Below are 21,097 nucleotides of genomic sequence, written 5' to 3'. Positions count from 1 at the left end.
TGAACATTGAAAAAAATGGCAAAATGGTTACTTAAAAGTAAAGTAAATGGTCGGCTCTGATGTAATTAGTGTTTGGCAGTGTTTTAACCCAATAATGCTGGTAGGTAGGGGTTCACCTCACGGAGGCGGGGTAGCAACTTTTGTTTGACTTCTAAAACAGGGTGTTAAGGTTATTGTGCTGATATTGCTAAATGCGGGGCTCTTTTTGATGAAATGTTAGATTACCAGTCTTACATTTATTTAGTGTTATCTATCAACTTGTGAAATAAAATAGAAAAGAAAAAAAACAACCGTTTAGATATATGCATTAAGGAGTCACCATTGTTATTTATATGCAATTTGTAAGTGAATATAGAAAGTTTATCATTTTGTAGCATAATATCTCCTAGTAGTTTAACCTTCACAGAGATATCTTTAACATTGATTTATGGTATAACTGCTTCTTGTAACGGATATTCTGCAGAACACTATGAAACCAACAAGAGGATATCGAGGTTTACAAAACCGTAATTATAACGCAAAATCGAAAGAAAACCTATTGGAAAATATGAACAAAGGAAAACTTCACTCGAAAACCATTAAATTGTACACAGAGAATAACACCAGGTGCTCCGGAAGGGTTAGCCTCGTCTCCGTCATCGTAGACACCTGCCATGTAAATCTACGTCAAATCGAAGTAATGGCACGTGCTCATAGCGAGAGTCGGTGCAGTGACAACAAAAATGAAAAGGCAAACTACTCGGCAAAATCTAAAACATCGACCTTCATATCGCAAAAAAGAAATAATTTACATTATGTTCCCGACATATTTTTGAAAATAAATAAATATATGAAATGAAAAGTGTTGCCTTTAAAGAACATTAATTTATGATGTTTCACAAAACTACACTGTATATATTTCCCTTCATGTCATCTGTCAAATTTACCAATACAGGATGGAGTCTCGTTCTAATCTCGTCATTTCAACATCCAGCCAACACGGGTTTCTTGGACAGATTAGAATACATTTTTTTTTTTATACAAGTTGGCCTTGTTTTTTAAATGTCTTATCGTGTGGGCTGGAAGAAAGCAGACAATGTTTATATATAACAGAATGAATACACCAGTCCCGTACGTTAAAATCTACATTTACAAGAACTTGTTTTTGTATAATTGTGTTGCTATTTTTCTCCATCACTATCCTTATCAACAAATTAATTGTTTGATAACATCCGCTTTGAGATAGCAGTCTCGGTGTATGATTTAGTACCAGACATATTCGTGTGTTAGATTTAATGTTCTGTATCAGAGAAACTCATGTATACATCTCTCAAGATTTATACTTTGTACTTGTATTTAACGAATGCTATGATTAAAAAAGTGTTAATCATTTCTTATTATCACACAGTGATCAGTCCCCGCGTTCGATCCTGGTCGGTATTTCCTCCGAGCGATGGGCATGAAAAAGGCAGGCAAGACATGTTGACGCGTGCTTGCGTGTTACACGTTCTGCGTGCTCTGTTAATCTCTGCGATACTTAACTCACTATAGTGATATATCACGATTACGCTTACAAATAAGGGGTGCAACAGGAAATATGAAGCCGTATATCTACGATAAACGGGGTTGTCATTGAAATCTGAGTCTTTCATGCACTTCTAGGAGGCGATCCTAATATATGCACGTGACAATACAGATGCATTCAATAACGATACATTACGTTAAATATGTGACGCAATGTTATATAACGTCGGCCTTATTGAGCATATATGTTAATTCCTTGGTACTTCCTGTGGAAGTTTTGACATGCCAATGCTATGCTTGTTTTGTCCTGGTCATGAAATTTTAGTTTAAAAATATATTATTTAATGTTGCTAAAAGTTTTACATTTGTTAGACTATGAAGGATCATGCAGACACCTTTTTAATAACTGTTTCCCGATATTGTATTTCAATTGGATTTTTTCTAGATTGATGTGTCATCATGTTTACATATAATTATCAAGGGTTTTCCTCATCAATCTATGTTTAAGAAATGTATTGTCAACAACATGAATTAATTTCTAAGCATGATGTTTCAGTGTACCTTAATTTTTGAATTCCTCATGGTGTCAGAAGTCATAAACGACCATCATACCTTCATGAATATGACAGGGTATAGTTTGATGGGTACAGCATGTGATTCAGGAAACGCTTGCTCTTCCGGAACACATGGTTTGGTCTCTGATTTCATGTTAGAGCCTCATTGGTGTCTTTCGATTTGGTTTTATGTCTCTTCAGTTTGAAATGATTGTCTTTTATGGCCGATTTTGTCCTTGTGTGTTCCTGTTGCGGATATTTTTTTCTATTTTAATTTGTTATTGGAACAAATGGATTTATGTGTGAACCAACATACCCTGACTCTAGAACTCATGCACACATACATTGCACACATGGAAACAATGTACGTCCTTAAAATGATCTTCGCTGTAAATTGGATGTGAAACTAAATAAATCCAAACCAATGTCTGTGTTTGATGGAAATACATTTTGGATACAACTTTCATTACTTTTATCTAATATATACATGTAATTATATATGTCTAAAGCGTATCTGGGAAAAACTACTTATATGATGTTTGACTACTCGGCCACTTTGATATTGAGTGTATTATAAAGATTTTTAATTATATGATAAAACAGTTCAACCTGAATTGGCCTTATTTCGATTTTTTTTTACTGCGATGTCATATATTCCGTCTTTGCGTATTGCAGAGTTATCTTCTCTTGGGAGCAGGTATTGATTGTTACGTCACTTGTTTGTGAGAGTAACGTCATCAATTTTTGAGAAAACGACGTAATTTTCTCACACAAACCAATGAACGTAACAATCAATCCCTGCTCCCAAGTGAAGATAACTCTGCAATACGCAAAGACGGAATTACTACTTTTTCATTCTCGTTTTATAAACGGGTCAATGTCATTTCCTACAAAGATGAAGTTCTTTGCACACAAGTGTTTCATTAACAAAGACGTTGTGTTTACAGAGTCGTGTCCTTTGTATACCGCCTGGAGCTATGGAGCTTCTCCTTCACGAGATATTTCCTCTCGTTACGCCATCAGACAACTTGTACATCAAAGGAATGCAATATGGAGTCTCCAGAGTCTCTATATTAAATTAAATCCACGGGGTGAAAGTTCATGAACGTTTTGGATTCTCGTTTGAAAACGATGAATTTGTAATTAACTTTTGAGATAAGATTTTTTCTCCTTTTGTTCTCCAGAACGATACAATTTATTGGCCCTTTAGGTCATATAAAACGGTACAACGTCATCCTTTGAGGACATGGAAAATAACGTAGTTGAATTGTAACTATTAGTAATTAGAAATTCAACAAGAATGCGTATAGGTTTCATCTTGAGAAAACGCCACACAGATGACATTGTACAATTTAAGAATTTTATTGAAATGAATTAAAGATAGAGAGTAAAACTCTGCTTCTTCGAACACGCTTTTTATTGCAGTTTATGGGTTTAAAAAAAATAATAGTTTGGTATCTATGCAAGATATTGTTTCAAACCATTTAACGATTTTCGGCTAAGTTGAACTACATGGTAATATTCGTTTGTCCCCTGGGGTTCGTTGTAAACCATTGTTCGGTACATGAAGTAGCTCCAACCTGCTTGAGGAACCACGGAGATCATCTGTTCTGGGAGACCACTGTTTAAAACCGCAACGCTGCGTTTTCAGTTCAACTAGACCTGTATTATGAAACCACCTACAATGAGAAACCGCATTAAAAATAAAATTCCTCGAGGTTGTATAAATATACATATTAGACTTCACAGTTTAAATGTTCCGTTTTAAAACGGTGAAAACTGATACCTGAAAAAAAAAGAATAAGTATATGCTATAATCTCGCACCTGGCAGGCGTGATGCTTCTATTACCAAACCAAGTTGTCTTGATTGTTGACATTGAACAGTACAGTTCTGCCGTCTTGGTTACTCTTTGTCTGGGTTTTTTAAAATGTCGATCAATAAAATTTTACTGTTGTTCTGTATATTTCATATCAGTACCTTTTTCCTTTATATTAACTTTTTTGGCCGATTTGGTTCTTCACCACCGTTAATTGACAATCTATTTCCTCTAAAAACTTGGTTTAAGTTCCATTCCGAGAGCAATTATTTACAATTCCAAATCAGCATATTGTCATTCTGTCATCGCTGCATTAATAATTGGCTTCAGTTGTCAAATGATCGAATCTCGATTCTATCCCAACTGCCAGGAATACAACATCAAAACCTCGTTACGTTATCGACCTGCTCGATGGGGTCCCAATGGCGTACATAGATTTATGTTTGGGATTTATGTGGATCTTAAAACATTAATAAAACGGGGCGCGTATCACCTGCCTGGCCCCTACATCCCCTTACAATACATCTTATATGTAGGTTTCTTCACTTTTTGTTTGCTCTACAAACATGTAAATTTAAGCCGATCATTTTTACCCGAGAAGACGGGAAGCAGGTGCAAGCTATTTCACATAAATTTTGTAGTCCCAAATGAACACAATGCTAGTAAGTACACCTTAACGTTAATATGCAGTTTTCGCCTTCTGAACAACAAAGATCGAAATCTAAGCGCGATTAAACTCACTCCAGAACATTGGTGCTATATGATATGTGTTTTTTTTTCAAATTCAACATAGCAAACGAAAACGGCATATTACTTTAGGATTGAAATACGTTTTGTTGAGGTTTATGGGGTATAAACCTCAATGGGTCTTGAGACAAATTTTATGAACTGGGAAGCAGTTCATTTTGAATTTGTCTCAAAACCCATTGAGGTTTATACCCCATAAACCTCAACAAAATGTGATTCTATCCTTATATTTACATTCAGAGTGATATTGATATTTGTTCGGATAATTTCGAAAATATCGGTCTTGTGCAAGTCTAACACCACGGAAGGTATCAAAACCTATGACGTCATTACTTACTGTGAGACGTCGTCCCGTTAAGATGAATAAGCAAATAAAGATGTAAATTATTGTGAATTCAATTGAATACTTCTGACAAAAAAACAAACAAATTTAAAACAATCTAAGAATGGAACTACTTCCCGCGCTCCGCGGAATAACAGAGTAATCAGGTTGATAATATGCTGATGTATTCATACGCCAACTGTGAAAAATAACCTTTAAAATGTTAAGTAGGTATATTGAGTCAAAGTTCAGTAGAAATGTAAATATTGAAACCTGTTACGTGCTAAAGTGAGGTTATGAGATGATAACTCTGATTTGCAGGAACTTTTGTTATTGAGTGTGAAAGTCAGTGTAGACTGTTAATGGATACACTGACTGTAAGCTGTATGACAAAATTTGGTGACATTGTACGGAAATGGATTAATAAGGGAATACAACGTGTTTAAGTTAAAACATTGAACAAAGATAGTAGTTTCAGAATATTGCTAAAAGAAATACTAAGCTGCATGACATAGTATCTTGTGTCATTGTGTAACAATATTAGTTTAAACTTGATTTTTCTTTTGGACCTATGCTCGTGCTAGAAATAGTGTAATATCGACATGATGGAAATAATGAGAAAACTATATACGATTTTGCACAGCAACTTGAGCTATTAAGAGCACACCTGTGATTCCAGATTTGTTATCCAGAATAAAGAAGATAACATTTATGGAATTTTGTGCAATAACAATGTCTTCAGGTTCTGCGGAAAATATTTGTATCTGTGATGATGTTGAACTTGGTGATAAGATATTTGAAAAAAAGAATCACTTGTTAGTCATTTGGCAAGACCATAATCTACAAATGAGCACTTTTGTAGGCAGTTATAATTCATAACTGCCATTGTTAAATCTTAATTAAGACTAAATGGTATCATTAGCGGTTTTCTTAACCGTATATTTTTGTTTTGTCCTTGGCATATGCAGATGTAGCTTATTAATATTCATTTTTGTCATTTTTGTTTAACTTAAATAGGACCAAAGTGTAGCTTAATTGTAGTCTTAACCGTATAGTTTTTAATTGTTGTCTTCTTGATATATGCTGATGTAACTTATTAATATTCATTTTTGTATTTTTTTGGTAAAAATTTCAACAAAATAGCTTTATTTCAAGTCTTATGTTTAAGCTGTCAGCTTGATACACACTAATGTATACACTTATGATTAATTGTTTGTCTTTTTCTTAAGCTGAAATAAGACTAGGTTTGTTTTTGAACTTAAATGGTAGCCTGATTTTCTCGTTGTCTGTGCGTAGTAGATGTTAACCTCATTTACATGTATATATACGACCGTTACAAGCGCTGACACGACCTTGGAAAGGGTAAAGATCGCGTCTTTTTCAACGTTATTTGTACAAGCACAGTTCTATTTTTGTTTTATGACTGTTTTGGTGGGGACTACATGTAACAACAAAACGAGTTTTATGAGGAAATGATTCCTATAATGTCTGTTCTTAAGTGTACACATGTCAAACTTTGTTCTTAAATTTGTATTAGGGTTCGGGTTAGCAGGGACAAGATCAGCGCAATAAGAGAATATTCACTTTTTAAAAAAAATCTTACTGAGTCTATCACATTTGGGTATGAGGGGTATGGAAGTTATACCGGAGAGCATTAGAATTAAGTTCAGAACCAGGCTTGTAAAAATATATATTTGATAGAGCGGAGAAGTACGGCATACCAAGGGTGTACATGTATTTAGAAAAATTAGAACAATGTAAATACTTCACAACAAGTTAGTTTAATGTCAGTTGCTGACTTTGTTTTGGTGGAAGATATTCCTTTGCCGATCATTGGCACTAAAACTGTTTGTTTTCAATATACTTGGTTGTCAGGATTTACAAAAATGAAAATCCTGAACTGAAGGTCATCAGGTACGCCTATGTGGGATTAAAAGGGTGTCATAACACGAATTTTCCAACCAACGAGCGTTGGGGTTGTTACCCTTTCTCCAAACGTCACTGGTGCATTCCCTAACTCACACACACTTTCATCCTGAAAACGTCACCATCGCATCATCAGTTTATGCGGTTTAATCAGGGAAGCGTCATCAAGTCTGTCACACATTTCATGATGATGACGTTGATGATGATGAGGCAGTGCTTTGTATTCCCTGTTTCATGTAACTATGACGGTAGAAAATGTGAAAGAAAAATAATCAATCACTCGCGTGTGGTGCAGACAGAGAAATGTCAACATACGAGATAAGATTTTTGAAGTTTAACACTCGGCCGAGCCTCGCGTTTAACTTAAAAATATTACACTCGGGTCGAGATTTTCCTGACTATATCACAAAGGATTAATCATTTCTATTTTATCAGACAGAATTGGGGTACATGTATCACTCGCTTTCTCTAATACCCACTGGTCGTGTTATATACCTCCTCACGTGGATGATTGTTGAAATGACGTCATGCGATTGGTTTTGACTGGGGAATTCCCTCGTTTCAACCCTAGGCATGTTTGCTCACTTGAAACTATCCCCAATGAGATCCTCACAGGAAGGATTCTATTAATCTCACAGTGTTGTCCAATATGGAACATGGACATCCTCAAAACGAAGATAGTGTTCACGAAGGTATTTCGTATATGTTGGGATGATGGGATTAGTTCTGTAAGTGTTTATCAAAGTAATGTAAAATACAACAACAATGAATTGTTGTTTTATCTTTGTTATTCGGTGATGAAAGGGCAAACAGACCTCTTCTTTCATCTCTGTATATTCATGGTGCTACATGCTATATTCGCTGGGTGTTTATTTTCGCGCTATCTTTAAAGGATGCAAATATAGCAAAGTTAAATCTCTCTCGAAAATTATCATCTTTACCGTAGGTGCTGGGTATATATTGTTTAGTGCTCATCTTCCAGTATGTTTAATACCTCTTCCTCCCCGAGATGTGCGATACAGACATGTGGTATTGCTTATATAAATATGTAAGTCAGGAAAAATAAGCTATCACATGACAGAGTGAATGACCTCAATTGTATGCTTAGTATTCTCCCCTGGTTGGTTTAAAAATATATAATGTTGACTCGAGTGGGTCTGTTCGTTTATGCAGGTACGACCGTTTTTAAATGTAACATTTTCGGGTATAAATCCGAGCAGAACTGCAAATGTTTATGCATGCCTTACAAGGCTTTGTCAAGGCTCGCCTGAAAGCAGCATCAGATGACTGGGTCCGACGTTATTTTATAAACGAACAACTCTGGTCCAACGGGTTCAACCGTTTGGATCGCGATAAACGAAAACGGCCTAGAGACAGTCCTGGCAGTGGTTTTTGCCAGAGAGGCCCAGCAGCGCCCCCTGATTTGTGGGTCGGTGAGATAGAGTGTACTCTATCCCAGATGGGGAGGAGACGTACCTGACAGCCTCCAGACGTCCTTACCACGGGGTCCGAATCAAACAATACGTCACATCTCCAACGGTGACACGTGCTGCTGTGAGACTACCACATCACGTGATTTTTTCCTCTTCGGAAGACAAACCATGACATATGTGCAAGTTTTACAGCCAGAGATACCGAAATAAAGTATAGACTTAGAAAGCGTCTAAAAAAAAATAAAAAAATGCCCGCCTTATCAAGAATAAGTTCTGCTGAACTTTTTGACTTTCAATGCATACAAATGTAAAACAATTTCTTAAATTTAATTTTCATCACATTTTTAAGACATGAAACATTTCATATTACTCCTTTTGTTTAAAATTAGAAATTACAGAACGTGTTTTCAATTGAATTGTCGGGCAGGTGATCCCATACCTTTTCACGTCCGATCGCGCGATCAGGTAATCGAACCCTGGCGTTCTTGACGAAAGGCGGCGAGTTCGCTATCCCCTGCGCCACAAGACCAAAGTTAAATATCTACAGTAAATAAACGGTTAAGCACTTCCTATGTTTAACTGTCTAGATCATGGTCATACAAAATTGATGTCTCGTTGGTTGGAAGCAATTTACTCTCCAAAGATCTTTCACAATTTGTTACTACATTGAACAATGTCACACTCGACCCGTGATACCATTTTCATTCATGCAGAATACCAATTACCACGTTTACAGCTAAACCCAATGTGAGAGTGTATTTAATCCAGCGATTACCTAATCAACATCTGCAGCATTCAGTTAATCATGAATTGTAGAAAAAATACTGAGCAAATACCGTTTTGTTTCCAAGAAGTTTCTTGGCAGCGGAAATCGAATATCTCGGTGCTAACGTTCCGCGATCTAACAAGGCGAGTGTCTTCCTCATCGTATTGCGCTTATTTTATTAAACGTGTCAGAAATTGATAGGTCGGTTGTTCATCATATATGTTCACAAACAAAACCGGCAAGATTTTGATAACTAGCTAAGCATATTGCTATTTTCGTAATTAGTTTTCTGGCGCAATGAGCGAACATTTCACCATCCATAAGAGTCCAGATCCATTCCCTTCAAGACCGTAATGAAAAATAACCTTCGACAGCGCCCCTCGTCTATCATACCATCCATTTTACAACGAAATCGATGCTTTCTTTCCTCCTTTGTTTGGAGAGTTCCTAATTGCATGTCGAGGTCATATGTCACAGTTAAGCAGTGGAGATTCGTATAGTAATATATCTGTATTTGTCATCGGGGACTAAATGGTCTGTCGCCGAGACATTAAAAAGCTTGACGTATGATTGGGGGTTCGTTCCTATGATACATTGGCAAATATTGCCATTCTTACTAATGGATTCTGGGCACCGAATGCATTACTCGGGCCGGAATTCTGGTCAGTCGCTATGCACTATAGTACGGTATTGCCTGCTCAAAGCCTTTACCGTACATATACTAAACACAATATCGTTTCTTCATTGTGCACAGGTATTGACAAATTGACACACGTGTCTGTTTCATATTATAAAAGTATTTTATTTCGAGTCATTATATGTCTTATTTTATCGATACAATTACATTACAGCAAATTAAAAAAATGAAATAAAAACATTGCGAATAAAGTGAAATTGAAAAGATATTACAAGGTGCATGCTTTTGGCACGACATTGTAATATTAGTTTTTCCATTGCATGAGCGCTAGGGATATTATTCACAATTAACCGACGAAACGGATCCTTTTTATCAATAGAGAGAATCTATTTAGGTGCAAACTCATTCCTTTAATGTATTAATTAGTTTTAAGGAAGATAGAATAGTGACAATGTGAGGGACACGTGATCAAATGCGTTTAACTTGGAGGACGAACACCTTGTGTAAAGCTAACATAGAAAAGTTTAGTTATCTTGACATATGATTACATAACATGAAACCCAAGTGATAATTAGGGTTGCATTAATTTTGTTCTATTATTAAAATACAATGTATTGTGTCTAAGCAGCCGAAAAAACACTTGAATTACTGTAATTGTAACTCTATGGGCTAAATTAATTACTTTGTTGAAAGGCTATACTAGAGACTCTACGGGTTGAAAAACTGAACCTATGGGCTAAAATATACTCTATATGGGTTGTAACAGAGACTGTGATAATAACCATGGATTGTACGTACCAGAGACCACGTTGTCTGTTATACTCACTCTATGAACAGTTATAAACCCTGAATGAAATGAAAGGAAACAGAGAATATTTGGCCTGAAATACTAGGCTATATGGAATGTAAGACTGACTCTATGGGCAGAGCTGCAAAAGAGACTTAATGGTCTGAAATACTGAATATTTTAGCTGTGATATTGCAGTGATTGGGGCGCTATGTGCTATAACACAGACATACAGTGTACATTACGGCATTTATTAGACACGCTATAGGTTGTGACACCATTGTTTGTAGGAATGACTCTATGAGGTCGTAATAGAGACTCCGTGAGCTTTAATTGAGAAGTATATGAGCTGCAATGTTGTTCCTACAGTGAATAAAGCTGAGGTTATTTTGACTGTAATAGAGACTAATAGCTGTGACAAACCTCCATGAGCAGAAATATTGACTCTATGGGCCGCAAAACAAACTTTATTTATGGGCGTCGTGGACGTCGCACGTTAGGGCACTATTTAAACACAGACATAACACGCAAGTAATAATGTTTTTCTATTTATTTTTCAGCTCAAACCTTAGAGCCGAACTTCGATGTCCCGATAGTGAATGTAACTGCTATAGCAGGGAAGACCGCTATATTACCATGTTCTGTCCAGGCTCTCGGAGGTCACAAGGTAAGTGGAATGCTCACGCTGTACACGTCACATAACACGTCACATGTACACGTCACATGAGTCATAACATGATACGTCACCTCACTCATAGGTCTAATGTGGGTTTTTTTAAGAAGCCATTTTGTTGGATTTAAATGTTTGTTACTAGCTTCCGTTTTCTTGCTGTGAATTCCGTTTTGTCGGTTTCAAATCTACATTTTTGTTAAAAGAAACCATTTTCGTCGATATACTGTCTCATGTTTTATAAAAAGTTTCGTTTTGAAGATAGGCATTTCACCTATTATTTACTAGATAAAGTGCTTGTTGATATTCAGTCCACACGTTCGTTAAAGGAAGTTATTTTGTCAGGATCAATTCCACATTGTTTTCAATATGTATAATTTTGTTGGTACAGGTATATTACTCATCTAAAAATCAAATGTCCATGCACTTCACTCCGAGCTGCGAGTACTTGTACGAGAGCCGATAGCAATAATGGCGAAAATTGGAACAGTATACTCCCGTCATTCGGCAAGAAGTATAACAACTTCTCTTTTCATTTCTGTATTAGAAACAGCTACTTGTCTTGTATTAGAAAGTACTGCACGTTCGAAAGGACTTTCATTATACAATAAACCCAGAACAAGCCCCCATCGATCGAAACCGCAAATAATTAATAGATTTCTTAGATTGACGACATAATATCCAATTATGGTTTAATGAGAATGCCATTATTTCTCATTAGGACATGTTGCTGTAGTCAGCTGATGGGAAAACATATGACTGTAGTTAAAACGTAATTTAATGGGGACAACGTTTTCCAAATGTTTGAAATATAGCATGGTTTGCTAAACTCACAAATGAGCATATTGTAGGATAATCGAAAATATATTATAGTATCTATAGGAATAAAGGTTACCGTACGAGCGCTGGTTGGTTAAAATGTTTTTTTAAATTGCATGAAGACATGAGGTTTAGTGAATGTCTTTCATAATTTGAAAGTCAACTAATTGGAGTAATTTCTTCTATAACGTTCATATTTTATCTTGAAAACCAAATATTTCTTCTGAAAATTCCCAATTTCTGGTTTTAATCAGTGAATCTATTTCCATAAATTATGACGTCACAATGGAACACGCCGGCGCAAAGCATTTTAACTTGACATCATAATTGCAAGATATTGATCAAAGAAGTTATTTTCAAGATGTAACCCATTGGATGGTTACCAAACAACGTTTACCAACCGATAGAATGTTTTTATAGTATTTATGGGGAAAATATGGATAATTGTGGTATTTTATCATAAAAAAAGACAACTGAGGACGCGAAAAAACAAGGGCAGTGACACCCTTACCACAACATACGAAAACCCCAGATGTCAAAGATGATTGGGTGTTTCCACCACCACATGTGGTTTCTGTAAAGTCCTTTTCTGTCAAATCCAGAATATGTACACTGTGTATCAAATAAGCCGTCTTCTTGTTCTTCTACCGCGTAAATCTAGGTCAAATCCTTGATTCATTCAAATTTTGTACTATCCTTAATCACTGTAAATATAGCGAAGTTAAATTTCCCGCGAAAATTACCAACTATACAGTATTTAATCACGATTTATCGTCATTTTTTTGGATATTATATAATTAGCTGTCGAGTGTAAATTAAATCCGGACTGGTTTTTTTGCAGACGCAATGTAAGCACCTGTATACCTGTACTTTGACTTAATTCAAAAGCAAGCTTAGGTTTGTGAGACCCACTTATGATGGAAACATAAATCATGATCATTATGACTCTTAACACGAACGGGGTTATGATTTCTTTTGTCACCAATCATAGTCATTGTTTCTCTTAAAGCGAATCAGGGTCATCGTTTCTCTTAGCACATACCACGATAATGATATATCTAAGTAAACCAAGGCCCAACATACCATTTAGCGTGAGGTATATCAGGATACTATGCGTTTGATTTAAATTAAGAAATAAAATACGCAATAAATCTTACCAATTTATTAAAGCCTGGTTACTGATGCCATATTTAGAGTGAGATCCATCATTGAATGCGATACTATAGTTCAATACACTGGCCAGGCTGAGGATGTTAAATATCGGAGGAATTTGTCAATAGCTTGCAGACCCATCAATTATCAATTACACTGAAGTATTTAATGAGGCAATGATTAAATAGTTGTGATAGCTTCCATGAAAATTCCACATGTTGTAAATTGAACCACACTAAACTCTTTTCTATGTAAATGGTGTAGAAACCCCCGATCTAGGGTCGAAATCCGGCATATAAAATACAAACCTATCAGAACGCGGTATCTAATGATACGTAAATCTCGCAACATTATTCTCAATTTGACAAAAATCATTCAATTACGGTGCTAATGTTGTATTTGAAGTCAGCGATGATATCACACGAATAAATCAATGTGTGCCCCTTTATCGAATTACAATATTTCAGGCCAGTTTTTGGAAAGGGTAATTGATAAAAGAAGCTACAAATATAGAAAACAAATTATTCGCTGTTTTCGCTCAGGCCCAAGCCCTGTTCCTCGTCAGAAAACGGTTTCCACGTATTACTCCGACATGTAACGTTGTCAGCCTTGCCTTGTAGTTTTATCACGTTGCGAGATCAGGGCCTTAATAAAATAAATTGCTTCTGATATATGGCTCTATTTGCAAACACCGTTTCGTTAAAGATTTAACAAATTTGCCCCAAAGCGTTGAATTATATTATGCAACATTCGGCTATAGCAAGACCTGTAGGTTGTAGGGTTTTAACTCCAGAATTGTTTTTTTGCGCTTCATTGCTAAATTGTAACCCTCACGTTTAGTTGATTTTCCAAGTGAAACATTCGCAAAGCTTCCTATAATCAAATTTGAAATTTTCGGTGACGAACACAAGACGGCACAGTGCTAGAAAAGATTTTGAGATATGAAACATTTTGGTGTTTGCCGCCATTCAGTGAGATGGTAATGGATATGCGTCGTAAATCAATTGTTCGTACGGTTAACTATGGCTATTGCCAAAGGTATTTGTGTCCTGTATACCTATTTCTTTTTGTCCTAAATGTAGCGTATTTGTCCTAAATGTGTGTATGCTTAGAAACTACATGCAGCAAGTCCGTACCGTATTTAACTGAAAAAGCATATCTGTTAAAAAACTACCAAGGTCGTAAGACATCTACTTAGGTGCCAGTAGGACTCTCATCTTGGAAAACAATTACATCGTCCCTGCTATGCACATGCACTTAGCTGCTCTGTACCGTGCGTTATATAATATCACCCCTGTTACATGGAAGTAATTGGGACTAACTGCTCCGTACCGTAAAGCACCTAAACATCGCCCAATCTAGGTATATGTATATATAATTAGCTGCTCTGTACCGCCCAGCTCATAAACATTGCCCTTGCTAGGTACATGTTATTAGCTGCTCCGTACCGTACGTTACCTAAAAATCACCCCTGATAAGTGCTTGAAACTGGCTGCTCCGTACCGTAAAGCACTACACATTTAACTTTCTAGGAACAAGTAATTAGTTGTTCCGTACTATACAGCTGCTAATCATCACCCCTGCTAGGTTAACATTCTGTACATTCGTGTTTCGTACCGTACAACTCCTAAACATCGCCACTACTAAGTAAACATCTCCAGTACCATGAAGCACCGAAACATCGCCCAATCTAGGTACATGTGCATGTAATAAGCTGCTCCGTACCGCACATCCCCTAAACATTACCCTTGCTATGTACATGAAGTTACTTTGCTGTTTCTCGCCGTAAAACTGTTAAATGTCGCCCCTGCAAAGTAATGAGCTCGTCTGTACCGTAAAACACCTAAACATCGCCCCATCTAGGTTCATGTTATAAGCTGCTCCGTACCGCACAGCTCCTAAACATAACCCTTGCTAGGTACATGCAGTTATTTTTTTACTTCGCTGTTTCTCGCCATAGAACTGCTAAATGTTCCCCCTGCAAAGTAATTAGCTCGCCAGTACCGTAAAACACTTACAAATCGCCAATGCTAATTGATCAGCTGATCCAGCGTTTATCGCATCTGACACTTGGCAGCTGTATGCTATGATTAATCTGTTGAGAAAAAGGTAACTGAATGTAAAAACTGTATACAATATACCATAGACAATGTAGGAATTGCTTTACAGTATAAACCGGATAAAGTTTATTATAATTTCAAATAACAAATTCCCCTAGTGTCGGAACATGTTTCTGTAAACGGCCCATTTGGCATTTTAAAGGACATGTAAGTCAGTTTACCACGGATAAGTATTTTGAGAAAATGGCCTTCCTCTAAAATATCAATATAACTGGCGGAACAGAAAGGCGGTTTGAGGCTTCATGCTAACACATTCCAAGGCTGAAAGTATCGATTTTAATTAAAAACAAGTACGTTTCAGTTACCTTTATTCGGTTTTACGTACAGAAGACATTCATCATAAATACACTGTATATATTGTAAAGCACTGGAGGCTGTAAATTGTAAGTACCATGGTATTGTCTCACCACGCAGTTACATGTACTTGTGAGAGAAAAACAGAATTCCGAAAATATTGTTTGGCGCGATGGGTAACGCTTCCACTGGCATAAGGAATCTTGTTTGTGTAGGTGTTCTATAAATGACCAACGAAATTAAATCGATTCATGATATCAATTAATCTTCTACCTTTTAACCATTTTCTAGGTCGAATGATGCTTTTTGAAAGCCTTTCAGAATTTTGATATTGTTCTGAGTCGAAAAATGCGTTAATCATTTGAATTAATAAAATATGCACGGTCCATGGACTTAGTAAATTCTGATACAGGTTTTCTATGTTTTATAAACGTTTCTAAGTGACTCATACTGTGGTGTAGTATAAATAATTAACAGTTAAAATGCGTCCTACTAAAAACGTGTACAATTTGTATTAGTTATTTTTATTCAACAAAACATATTAATTATCACATGTTTTTGAAAGATTCAACCAGGATCAATTAAGAAATACAACGATCGTCGTTTATTTTGTTCACTAGAATAGGTCTGGTCATTTTCGGCATTTTATCCTTTTAGGTATGAAAGTAACCAAACGTGTACACCTAGCCAGACATGATTACTGTAAAAGTGGAAATTTTCGCGATGTGGAATTGCTCTCGTTTTTTGTGTTTTTTGTTTTGTTTCATTTTGCGTTGAGTAAATAAGCGTGATAATATGCACAAACATCTATTTCATTATAGACATTGTACAATAAAAATATGTTTAGATTGATACATGTATATATTTTAAAGCAATTGCCAGCGCGAACATTTCTACACCGCGATGAATTTAGAAAATTCCAACGCGACAGTTTTCACACGCGAGAATTTCTTCTTTTACAGTATATAACAGCTTGAGCAAAGATATTTCAGTTAACAAACAGTTTATGAATTTATGTCATTACGTCATTGGATAATATCAATGATTTTAATAACGGAGCCATAAAACTGGGAGTACAAATGTACATTGTACAAGCAACGCCAACAATAGCATTGTAAAATAGGGGGTGGGGGTAGGAGCTGTCTATAAACCCATTTCATAACGTTACAATATTATACTGAGTATGCGTTTTCTCCATCATTTGAACATGTTCAGCTTCCGTTATGATTTTATCTACCCAATCCGGGAAATTGTAAATGTCACAAACGATGTTACTCGTATTAATTTATTTTTATCCTATGGTAGAGACTAAAATTCTATTGTTATAAATCAGAACGACTGCAGCAGTTCTGCAGTGTAGTTTAGAGTTCTTCTGATATAATACCCTTACAACATTGAATGTAGATCATTGATCAACAAAAAAACATATCTTTATTTAGTACGCGGTTTTTTGAGTAGCGAATTACCTGTGACATATAGGCTATGCATAAACTGATACGTATTACTAGTACTGTTGGGAAATTGGCTATATAACGTGAAATTAGATATTGTTCAATTTGTAGCATGTTTGATTGAAGAAGAGCGAATCTACAATTAGCATTGCTTTTATGCTCTTTTCCCTCTGTCACAGTGCTCGCTGAAACAATTCTGAAAGTGGCAGTCTACCGTGCAGTAGTTCTGGTCATGTTTAATTCCTGACTCATCAGAGGGATTGAGTGGCCAAACTAACCTCTTATCGTCAATATCTCAATCCGCAGTTTGTACTATAGCTCTATTGACTTCCTCTATATAAAAATGGTCTCCACAACTCTCATGAGAATGGCCTTTGTATCAAATTTGAGAAAATGACTTTATTTAAGATTTTAAGAGAGCAGTGTTCACGCATTAACTTCGGTCAAAGGCGCTCCCCCGTGGTTTCATAAACTAATAATCAAACTTTATTAAAGCGTCCTTCTGACAATGAAAAATATTTCCCTGTGTTATGTAACCAATTTCTAGGTCACATGGTTCCAATAGACGCTTTTAGAAGGCCTCTCAGAATTTAATGTTGTTCTGAGTCGTAAAATGCGCTAATAATTTGAATTATTGAACACTGCGTGGTACACGGACTTGGTACACATGTATATTGTAATAGATTTTTAAGACGATTTCTAACCGCCGTTAACTTGTAACAGATTAAAAACAGGTGTTATATGGTCCAAGCCTGTTACAAACTGTGACGGTGGTTTATTTGTCATAAAATATTAATTATCATATTTTCTATGTCGTACTGCATTTCTGCGTATGTTCCTTTACACGTTTTACACATGATTTTTTCATTCGTTTGACTTAAATACCACTGCTTAACCCTAAATTGACAAAACAGTGCAGTCACTGGCGGAGTAAATATTTACTTGGTTTGACTTCCTGCATCGACGTTAATCATCTTTAAATAGAACTGTTCTTAATCTGTATTTCTGGTCGTTACATGCTTTTAATCGACATAATGTTTAATTCTTCTTCTGATGTATCGTTCCCCCATTTCTGCTGTAATTAACCTTGAAGCTGGAATTGATTCTACCACAGTTTACATGAAATGCTATTTAAAGAAATTAATGATCTGTTGAAAAAAAGTTGGAAAAAAATTAACATTACAAAATGGTCTATATACACGTTTTCCTCATTTGCTTTACTTCGAACTATATTTTGGGTTTAGACAAGGAGATCTTCTTTTGACTTTCTTACTATTGACGAGTCATGCGTATCATAATTAAACAAAATAACCATATGTTGCAGTAAAGATTTAGTTTATTTTGGCTGTGCTGCGTCAACGTACCAAAATTTTACATATGAGCGTCCTAACTTCATATTTCTGGCAATATTTGACGTCATCGGCATATTTACTCTGCTGGTGGACTACATGGGTGTCACGTTTCATTTTGATAAACGGAATGGAATGCAAACGGAACGAAATTCAACGAAAACGCAACGAAACTATAATTAAACGGAACGGAATAAATTCCGGCACGGCTCAAAGGAAATACGAGTTTAAAGTTAAACTATGTATTGAGGCAAAAAATTGTAAAATAATAACTTTATTTACTTTGTGTGGCTTTCTGCGTTGGCTTATCAATTCTCGAAAAGGGGCTTACGTACCAAGTACGCATTTATAATGACTATTGAAGGTTCATCTGTTTGTCACATTGAAATTCAAAACAAAAAGGGCCAGGTCGTTTTCATTTTTTCAATGATCATAGCTGTTAATAGGACGTGAAGGAAAAAACAGACCAATCCAAACCAAACAAATCAATAAATGTGTCGTTTATGTTGGTTGCTCCAAACATATTCTGTTATTATCGGCATTACATTTTAAGCGGTACATCTATTAAGATATCTTAATTACCCTATCGTACCTGTAGTCGTGTATATGTAATTAGATGCAATCTTGAAAAAGTTTAGTTTGGTTTGGTTTGGTTTGGTTTAATATTGTTTAACGTCCTATCAACAGCTATGGTCATTTAAGGACGGCTTCCCCTGTGTGCAAGATGCATGCGTGTAGTGTATGCGTGTGTGTTTTTGGAGGCTGCGATATGTTCGTGTTGGTCTCCTTTTGATAGCGCGGAACTGATGCCGACTTTATAGTGCTACCTCACTGAAACATACTGCCGAAGACTCCCAGCAGGACACCCGACCCGGTCACATTATACTGACAACGGGCGAACCAGTCGTCCCACTCCTAAATTGCTGAGCGTAACATGTAAGCAGGAGTATAAACTACTATTTTTAAAGACTCTGGTATGTCTCGGCTAGGGGACAGAACCCAAAGCATTCCTCCTACAGGGGCGAACGCTCAACTAAAGGCCAAAAGTGAGGCATTGTCAAGGGAGATATTAGAAAGAAGAAAGTTGTTTAGAAAGAAGAGAAAAGATAAGATCCCAAATTTAGTCGCCTCTAACGATCATGCAATTGGGGCAGCAGGTACAGTTCTTAGGCCGTACCTGCATGGACATCTTGAAAATGTAAATTGAAACAGACAGTTCATGGTCAAAATATCATAATATACTATGTATACTTTTATAACGATGTCTTACTTATCGGAGTAAAGGCAACTTACCTAAAAAGTTTCGTGCACATTTCGTCTAAAATATGACATTTTTCGTGTTTCACAATTCTGTTTACGCAACGGTAGGTGTTTCTGTAGAAACGTTTGACGGCTGCAGTCTGATCGTATAATCCCTGTGGTATATTTAATATTCAAGACGGTGGTTTTGATTCTGACATAAAAATGGTTTTATCAATAGAAACAACAAGTAGATGGAATTATAGATATTAATGTCAAGAAACGACCGAGAGGAATATTCTAGAAAGCAGACATTTTTGACAGTAAACGCAATCGTTACCCCGATCAAGCGTTTTTCTGACCATAGGTTACCGCAATATTAACCTGAGAAATGTGGACGTCAAAGTGTTATGCCCGGAGTCACATACGCCATTGACATAAAGACTGGTAGCGTTTTACAATAAAACGAAAACTACGAACCACAACGGTTCAGATGGATCGTTCAGGACTCGATAGAATGTTTGGGAAGTTATCGATGATATACCATCCAACTTGAATATAATCGGAACCAGCTGACTGGCATATTGGTGTTTGATCTATGGCGGAATAGTGTAGAATATGGATGTCATAGTTGTTTCCAACAGAGAATATATATTGTGATGGACCAGTGTCAATATATATATTTTTAGAAAATCAGCTGATGACGTATGCAATTTAATTTCAACTTGCTCGAGAAGTAAAAACAATTAACGACACAAAGTATTTAGTAGTCATGGTAACGGTATAAACATTTAAAAACCAACACTAAACGACCTGTACGACAAGTAACACGTGATCCAAACGGACGATTCATTTAGAAGGAAAGTCCGTGTGTACTTTTTGGAAATGGTAGACATCACTGCTATACAACGGTACACGCTTTCTATTTGTTCCTCTGTCGAAAGTACACAGATTGACATTAATTATGTTATCCCTTCCGAATTTTTGCATATGGAGCATCGCATTGGCGGAACATATACATTTAAAGAGACTTAATATTTGTGAAACAAATACGAACGGAACAAAGGAATAAAAAAAGTATGGTTCCGCCAATAACTCAATCTGCAGACTCCAACACAGGCTGTGTCTCCAGTTTTTCATTAAGTTGTACTTTGAGCTATGTGTAAACGACTTCATCAAAAGTTCTGAAACTCTTTCATTTGTCTAGAACCGAATGGCTTGTAATGTTGCACATTACCGTTATTAGAGTACATTGTATGATTTAATGACACATTTGTTTAATATCCGATAAAAGATTTTTTTTTATCATTTTTTAACCATATTTTATTCATATCAATAAACATGTACAATTACATGGGCATTTCATTCTGATGATTGGGGAACAAGTACTCTTGTACTTATACATAGTCCTTCTCATCGTTTATGACAAGCTTAGCTGATCAAACATGTATAACTTTGCAGTGATAGCCTCACTACATGTATGTACATAAGAAACTGTTAAGAGAAAATG

General features: G+C 36.1%; 1 protein-coding gene across 2 annotated transcripts in view; it reads left to right on the top strand.

Moving 5' to 3' along the window:
* The window catches only part of LOC110454239 (lachesin-like), a 218,478-nt gene that overhangs the window by 160,119 nt on the left and 37,262 nt on the right, over window positions 1-21,097 (top strand). For both annotated transcript variants that reach the window (XM_021503653.1, XM_021503654.1), the window contains exon 2: window positions 11,054-11,160. In XM_021503653.1, coding sequence (XP_021359328.1) covers window positions 11,054-11,160 — 107 coding nt within the window. The remainder of the gene's footprint in view (window positions 1-11,053; window positions 11,161-21,097) is intronic.

Source organism: Mizuhopecten yessoensis, unplaced genomic scaffold (assembly GCF_002113885.1).
Source record: "Mizuhopecten yessoensis strain PY_sf001 unplaced genomic scaffold, ASM211388v2 scaffold7725, whole genome shotgun sequence".
Lineage (NCBI taxonomy): Eukaryota > Metazoa > Mollusca > Bivalvia > Pectinida > Pectinidae > Mizuhopecten > Mizuhopecten yessoensis.
The sequence above is the reverse complement of the archived record's forward strand: the minus strand, read 5'-3'. Positions and strand labels throughout refer to the sequence as shown.